Here is a 7,502-nt window from a genome sequence, read left to right as displayed (position 1 = left end):
CGTTTGAATCATCAGTGGCAAATCCTTTAAATGAAAACGTACTTACAGACTGTAAGTCAGAACAGCCGGCGGCGGGCCAGCATGACCTGAGCAGCACTAAGTTGATGTATTTCCTCAGCGACCAGCACAGATTAGCTCCAGGCATGATGAAGCGGATATCGTCCTCTTTTGGAAGACCAAACAAAGTAGTTTCGCTTTCACAATGAAGCACACAGCGTCTTCACGACATGGCGGCGGCAGCAACAATACTACAGCGAGAATAAAAGTTACGCCTTCTTTCTTTGCGTGAACATTTGGGCGGCGTTATGCAAATCTTCCCACATCGTGATGTAGACATGTGGGGGCGTGTTAGAACGAGCCGTTTTAGGTAGGCGTGGTTGACTCTGAAATTTATTAAGAATATCTCTTTGGATTTGAGACTTTAGTCTTTGCAACTTTACAGATCTTCTTTATGCATCAAGAGCTTGTAACACTCCAAAGAGAAAGGAACAAATTGAAATCGCATCATATGACCCCTTTAATGTTTTTATGACCCACTCACTTTTTTTTTTACAGCGAAATATTACATTTCTAAATTCAGATTTTTTTTTTGTCATTTCTGAGATTCTGACGAGACAAATTCTGAGCGCACCATAAATTTGTAAACAAAAAATTATAAAATGAAACCGTTTAAATTTGTTTTTTATTCAAATAAACTGACAAATATCAGAGCACAAGATTAGTACCAAAATTATTGCACCACTTAAAATAGAATATCATCATCCTGCACAAAAATAATATGTTAATACATTTTAAGGTTACCATTATAAATGATGAAAAGGTAAATGTGGTAATAACTCCTCCTTATAAAAAACCCGCCAACTGGTTCCTTTTATCACAAGCATCTAGTCTAACTGTGGTCAGCTTTAAAAAGTCAAGGTGCAACTTCAGAAGTACAGATGCTTCTGATGAGTATTAGTGCAAATAAACCCATTGAGCTACTCAACAGGAAGAGGTAATGCTGCACTATCGCCTGAGATGGTCAGAGAAGATCTCTGCAGCTTTGCATAGCGGTCAGGTCTGTGGAGTGGAGTAAAGAGAGTGGTGCTGGTTGCTCTGCTGAGTCCTGTTGAAGAGGAGTGGAGTCGTCTCACTGGATCCAAACCAGCTGTTGGTGCAGAGTCTTGGTTTTAATCACTATATCATTAATGATCCCACATGCTGCTCTTATCTGAGCTGCAATAAAGCCTGATTACCTGCTATGAGGATTGATACTGTGACTCCAGAGAGAACCCGTGTCATCCATTCCACGAGGATCGTCAAAGAAATAGGAGCGTGAGCCTCGTGTGTTGCACATCGCTGGGCTGCAGTTCTGAAATAAACAAAGCAAACAGCTCGATGATGTGACACTCGTTTTTCATTCATATTTGGATTGGATTTCTAAACTAAAATTCATTTTGATACACTTGTGGTGATCAAATCATTTTAAAGCCATTAGAATCAAAACTTATTTTTCAAAAACACAGGAAACCAACATGAATATAAGTATTACCTTTTTTTATACATAGACCTAAATGTCTTTACTGTCACTTGTAATCAATTTAATGCGTTCTTGATCAAATAAAAGTATTAATTTCTTAAAAAACTGACCTAAAACGTTTGAACGGAAGTGTATTAACAAACTAAAATTACATGTAATAGACATGGAAAAATGCATAATCAGCAGACCTTTTCTTGAGGAGGCTGGCGAACTCTGAAGATGAGAACGAGCAGGCTGGTAGGAAGCAGCTCCCAAATGAAGAGAACAGCTCCGAAGATAATGTAGCCTCTGTCTCCAAGTTCACTCTGAAGGTCAGCCTTTGAAAACAACACTGAACATCACAAACCGACCAGTGACAGGAACACCTTTCCATTAGCAAAAAATGTAGTGCAACTGCCCACCTGATCAGAGATGTTGTACCAGTCATAATCAAAGGCCTCCACTTTATGATTCTGAGACAAAAGCAGCACAGCAAGATTGTAGCACGCCCTGCTAGAGAAGAGCAAGATGACACCTGCCCCCAGCACCGCAGTCCGACAAAGCCCCTGCAAGCAGAAGACTAAATAAATAGCTGCAAATAACCTTTTTGGTTCCAAAGTTTGTCTTGTTGATCATGAGTGGCAAATAAGATTGAAAATGATACAGCAGATTAGGGATGCGGCCGATACCGATATGGTGGCCGATATATCGTGCATCCCTACAGCAGATCATAATGGATGTAAATGTTCAAATCAACATCAAATCGAATCTGACTCTATTTACGTTCTTATTTACATTTAATCATTAATTTAGCAGAAGGTGTTATTCAAAGATGTTCCAAGGTTAATTTTAAACTATATCATAACATTTCAGATTACAGAAGTAAAAGTGGATTGCAACTGCCGTTTGAGGTTAAAGGAATATTTCACACAAAAATTAAAATTTGCTGAAACGGCTGATAAAAACATCACAATAATCCACACCACTCCAGTCCATCAATTAATGTAAAAAAGCTGCAAGTTTATAGAAACAAATTCATTATTAAGGCATTTTAACTTTAAACCTGGTAAAATTGCTTCCTGCTAAAATAAGAGTCCTGCATAATATTGCTTTCTCCAGTGAAAACGTATTTTCGTCTGAATCAGGAGAGAAATATGCACAGATCAAGCACCGTTTACAAGAGGGAAAAAAATATGTCCGCGGATTTTGATGTGAGAGGACAACAGGAGATGGACTTTTTCACTGTTGGATACGTTATTATGGATTACAAACTCATATTTTATCCAGAAGCGATGGTTTAAAGTTTTAATGATGGATTTGTTTCTTACAATCACTCAGCTTTTCACCTCGCCAGACATTAACTGGTGAACTGGAGTGGTGTGGATTACTTGTGGATTATTGTGATGTTTTTATCAGCTGTTTGGACTCTCATTCTGACGGCACCCATTCACTGCAGAGGATCAGAGGACTGGGTACTATTTCTTTAAGCATTTGAAAAGTATGTACCTTACTGCGTATATAAGGAGTGGTAGGGTGCGAGGATCGAGTTAAGAGGAGCAGAGATGTGGCCAGACACACAGCTTCAAGAATGAACAGTAGGTCATTAACCAGCACCCGAACCAGAACCAGGCTCCACGTGTTTTCACCAGCTCCACCGGAAGCGCCATGCTGTCCGAGGCTTGCGCAAACTATATTGACACACAGGAAGATGACGCTCATGGTGGCATACACACACCGTGCCACCCATCTAGAAGTCAAAGTTTACACACACACACACACACACAATTCTCGTTAAACAAATAATCAGATGATTTCCATTAACATGCTAGAATGGAAATCCACTCACAGTGCTTTCCTGGGCTCAATGCTGAACACGCTTCTAACTTTGAGCGACTCCTGTCAAAGTGAAACAGTGTTATTAAGTGTTATTAAGGAGTGGACTATTTTCTCAGATATGCAAACATCTTTCACTCTAACTTGTCTCACCTGAGTGAAGTAAAGGTTGAAGAGACTCAGGGTGAAGAACTGCAAGCACACTGGGAAGCAGTAAAGGAGCCAGTAGACTGGAGTGGGCAGGTGGTTGGCCACAAGGGCATTATGAAAATAAAACGAGAAGAGCGTTGTGCGAAGCGCTGCCCAGAACAGGCAAAGAAAAAGAAAAATACTCTGGTAACTCCATCGCTTATGCCGGTAGAGTAACAGCAACCAAAGCTGAACATACACAACTAAAAACAGACCCCCATAAAGACAAGTGTAAAGAACTGTGACACCCAGCTGCACTGATGGGGCCACAGCTGGTTTCATGGGGGAAGGTGGAACCGGAGCGTGCATTATGATGATGGATGTAAAAAAAGATTACAATTATATAATACAATGCATAGACCAAAGCTTTAAAAGAAAATGAAACAAAGCTGGTGTAAAATGGCAAGATAAATCATATCAACACAAAGGGAAAACAAAACTCCTGCATGTTCAGGCATGCGTGAATCATCATTAGTTGCTATGTAATATTCTGTCACACATGCTGAAGCCAGGATCAAACTGAAATGTGATCTCTCAGAGGTCCTCGTATCGATCAATCTGTGATGCGCACCTGCAAAATAAACATGACAGTCAACACAGCCAGGTTTACATAATAACTCAAAACATTCACACTGATATCAGGAACACTAGCTCCCTAATCCAAAACAAAAGCATATTTTGTCTGAAACCAGTCGTTTATTGTACATTATTAATAATGTGATTAGGATTTTTGACAATCGCGATGACAGCCCGACTTTAGTTTATTCGTTAGAGCTGTTGTTCATCTACCTTGTAGACTGTACCGCACAAATTATAATAGTTTAAACTGTTTAACTAATTCTAACAATCAAACATATGTATTAAGACTGATCTAAAACGGCTAGCCGAGTGGCTAACGTTGCTAGATTGAGTTTAAAATCGATTTGCTAGTTCACAGGTCGGACCGGTTTTGACAGAAATAGCCGACACACATTTTTAAAAACTGCTAAATATTACTAAATTAAATTCAACATTACCTTACAATAGACTTAAGCCATGTAGTCGACGTAACAAATCCGATAAATCCTTCTCCTCATCACTTGTTTATGCACTGCGTTATCAAACCGACTCATCTAGCTGTGCATGCGCCTTCCTCCTCCTGCGAGACCACGCCCACTTATCCCACTTCCTCCTCACTAACATTTTACTGAATTACTGAAGTTTTAAAAATTTGAATTTGTTAAAGGGGTCATATGATGCGATTTCAAGTTTTCCTTTCTCTTTGGAGTGTTACAAGCTCTTGGTGCATAAAGAAGATCTGTAAAGTTGCAAAGACTAAAGTCTCAAATCCAAAGAGATATTCTTTATAAAAGTTAAGAGTTAACCACGCCTACCTAAAACGACTCGTTCTAACACGCCCCCACATGTCTACGTCACGATGTGGAAATATTAGCATAATGAGGCCCAAATGTGCACGGAAAGAAAGAAGGCGTGGTTTCAGGAACGCAGTAGTGTTGAAGCAGCATGTCAGGGAGACGCTGTGTTTCAGTGCGAAAGCAAAAGCACTTTATTTGGCCTTCCGGAAGTAGATGCAATTAGGAATCATTGGTTAAGATTTATTTACAACAGAACAGCACAACCCAGATGTTCGAATTTGTACAACGCATTTTATGGACGACAGTTTTTTGAACCTGCAGCAGAATAATAGTCCTCCACTGCTGCAGTTGTACGGATTAATAACCCATTTTATCAATTTCATATTTTTCTCATCAGACAGACTAATGAATAGCTCGTCTAATGACAGAGTATTAAGTTCCCTCGATGGGGGAAAAATCCAAGTGAACTCAATATTAATTTAAACTGCTTTAAATATGACTGCTGCTTATTTCCTGTGCACTTCTGCGCTTGACTGTAGCGTCACTTCTGCGCGTCTGTCTGCTTATTGAGTTTATTTAACCCATCACAATTTCACAACATCGCAATGTCCTGCTCGGGCTTGCCAATTTAAAGGCAGAGAATGGTGATTTTAGTTTTTTTTTTTTTGAAGCGGATGCATATCTGTCGTAAAATAATCCTATGCATCTCGTGGCATATATTCCAAGCATTCTGAAGGTATACTGAGGGTTTGGTGAGAAACAAACGAAATGGCAAGTTATTATATTTTATGAAAATCTTGCGTGGCAGCTCACGCTGCGCACAAGTGCATATCCTTTTGAGATATCAATTATAATCAATTTTAATAAAACACAAGATTACATTATATAACTCTAACAGTAGGCTATATTTAATATCTGTTGTTCTCTGGTTCTCAGTCAAAATGACAGTTCTTGCAACATAGGCCTATATATACCCAAGCCAATTTATTATTCTTTCCTTTCTTTCTTAGTGTTTAAAATATTTATTTTGAAATGAATTAATTCATTTCTTAATTAAACAAACAGACTTAATGGGTGAGCAGGGTAGGCTAAGACAGCTGTCATATCATACCCTGCCAGCCCAGCTGATGCAAAGAATAGAATTTATATCTACACGGAAGAAAGCCCTGTCTAGACTCTGCCCAGGTATGAGTTGTGTCGAGCTATTCATTAGCCTGTTTGTTTGATGAAAAATATGAAATGTAGTTGCAATAAATGTGTTAAGAATCCATATAATTGCAGCAGTGGAGGACTATTATTCTGCTGTGTGATACTGCAGAAGAACGCGCAGCTTTTCCACACAGATTTTGATAGGTGGATAACTATAATAAAACAGGCATGCCTAGGGCCAAAAGGCTCTGCTTCAGTATGGTTTGTGTCAAGCCATTCATTAATCTGGCTGTTTGATGAAGAGATCAAATGTAGTAGAAATAAACATGTTAAGAATCAATAGAAGCGGAGGACTATTATTAAGGTTTTTTTTAGGACTATTATTATGTTGTAATGTTTGGTTGACCAATTAGCAGAGAGGGGCGTTTCATTCCCGCCCACATGTAGAGATCGAATATTCAAGTTGTTTATTCGTTTTCTATCCCTGAATGTAAAAACGAAAAATTAAGCCGGATTCTTGATTTTTCGTTTTGTTTGAATAATTGAAAAACTAAATATGTGCCCATTTTTCAGATTTCAGATTTCAATATTAAAACAAAAATTGATTGGACGGAAGATACCCTGATTGGGGCGTTACATTTCCGACGCGTGCTTGTGGTGTTCGGCCAATCACAATGCACTAGGTCAGCTGGCCAATCAGAGCAGACTGGGCTTGTCAAAGGCTGGGGCTTTATTGAAAACCAGGTGTTTGAGAGAGGCGGGGCATAGAAGACCTACAATAATCAGAATCAGAATGAGCTTATTTTTTATATAATGTACAGTATTTGAAAAAGTATGTGTTTTTTGAACATTAAAGCATGTCAACATATTCTGATACACCAAATACACCAAATAATGATCTTTAAAATAGCATCCTATGACCCCTTTAAAATGAGTGGAAAGAGGAACGGAGAGAGTTCCGCAATCTCGAAAACTGATAGCATTATATACTTTGTGGGCGTGGTTTGTCGGCTGTGGACAGTATACAGTGGGCGTGGTTTGTCGGCTGTGGACAGTATACAGTGGGCGTGGTTTGTCGGCTGTGGGCAGTATACAGTGGGCGTGGTTTACATTATTGCCGGAAGCAGACCTATCATGAAAAAACGCCCATTGCTTTACCGCGCTGTTCTGAGAACAGGAAACGGCGCTTAGTTCAATTTTACACCATCAGCAGACATTTCTGTCTGTCATCATCTTTTATACCTGTTTCATTACACAAACTGACTGACGCGCACAGTTATTGGTTAAACATGTAGGCTACTCCTCTGTAATTGTCGAGCTCATCATTTCATAACGTTATTTGTTATGTGTTATGTTTCGCAGCAGTACGTACAGATTCACAGGCTGTGAGTCAGAAGTGGTTTGTAACGTATGCGTTAGTAGGCGAGGTTCTCTCTCTCTCTCTCTCTCTCTCTCTCTCTCTCTCTCTTCACTGCCCC

At 39.3% G+C, this 7,502-nt stretch overlaps 1 protein-coding gene across 2 annotated transcripts; it reads right to left on the bottom strand.

The window, feature by feature from the left end:
* Positions 1 to 671: 671 nt before the first annotated feature.
* On the bottom strand, positions 672 to 4,660 carry LOC107563594 (integral membrane protein GPR137-like). 2 transcript variants are annotated; one of them, XM_016248488.1, is made up of 8 exons: positions 4,537 to 4,660; positions 3,485 to 4,091; positions 3,345 to 3,394; positions 3,005 to 3,245; positions 1,921 to 2,064; positions 1,708 to 1,836; positions 1,236 to 1,351; positions 672 to 1,147 (listed from the first exon to the last, which is right to left on the bottom strand). In XM_016248488.1, exons 2-8 carry the CDS (start codon positions 3,827 to 3,829, stop codon positions 1,054 to 1,056), a joined length of 1,119 nt encoding a protein of 372 aa, XP_016103974.1. In that variant the 5' UTR covers positions 3,830 to 4,091; positions 4,537 to 4,660; the 3' UTR covers positions 672 to 1,053. The 2 variants fall into 2 exon arrangements, with proteins under 2 accessions (XP_016103974.1, XP_016103975.1); XM_016248489.1 differs by having other exon boundaries at positions 4,542 to 4,660.
* Between the last annotated feature and the right edge of the window lie 2,842 nt (positions 4,661 to 7,502).

This window comes from Sinocyclocheilus grahami, unplaced genomic scaffold, assembly GCF_001515645.1.
Source record: "Sinocyclocheilus grahami isolate Dianchi unplaced genomic scaffold, SAMN03320097.WGS_v1.1 scaffold880.1, whole genome shotgun sequence".
NCBI lineage: Eukaryota > Metazoa > Chordata > Actinopteri > Cypriniformes > Cyprinidae > Sinocyclocheilus > Sinocyclocheilus grahami.
The sequence above is the reverse complement of the archived record's forward strand: the minus strand, read 5'-3'. Positions and strand labels throughout refer to the sequence as shown.

Coding starts and splice junctions, on each gene's coding strand:
- LOC107563594 (XM_016248488.1), bottom strand. CDS start 3,829: ATGCACGCTCCGGTTCCACCTTCCCCCATGAAACCAGCTGTGGCCCCA. Junction 3,246..3,344: donor ATTGAGCCCAGGAAAGCACT/GTGAGTGGATTT, acceptor TTTGACTTCTAG/ATGGGTGGCACGGTGTGTGT. Junction 1,837..1,920: donor GGTACAACATCTCTGATCAG/GTGGGCAGTTGC, acceptor TTGTTTTCAAAG/GCTGACCTTCAGAGTGAACT.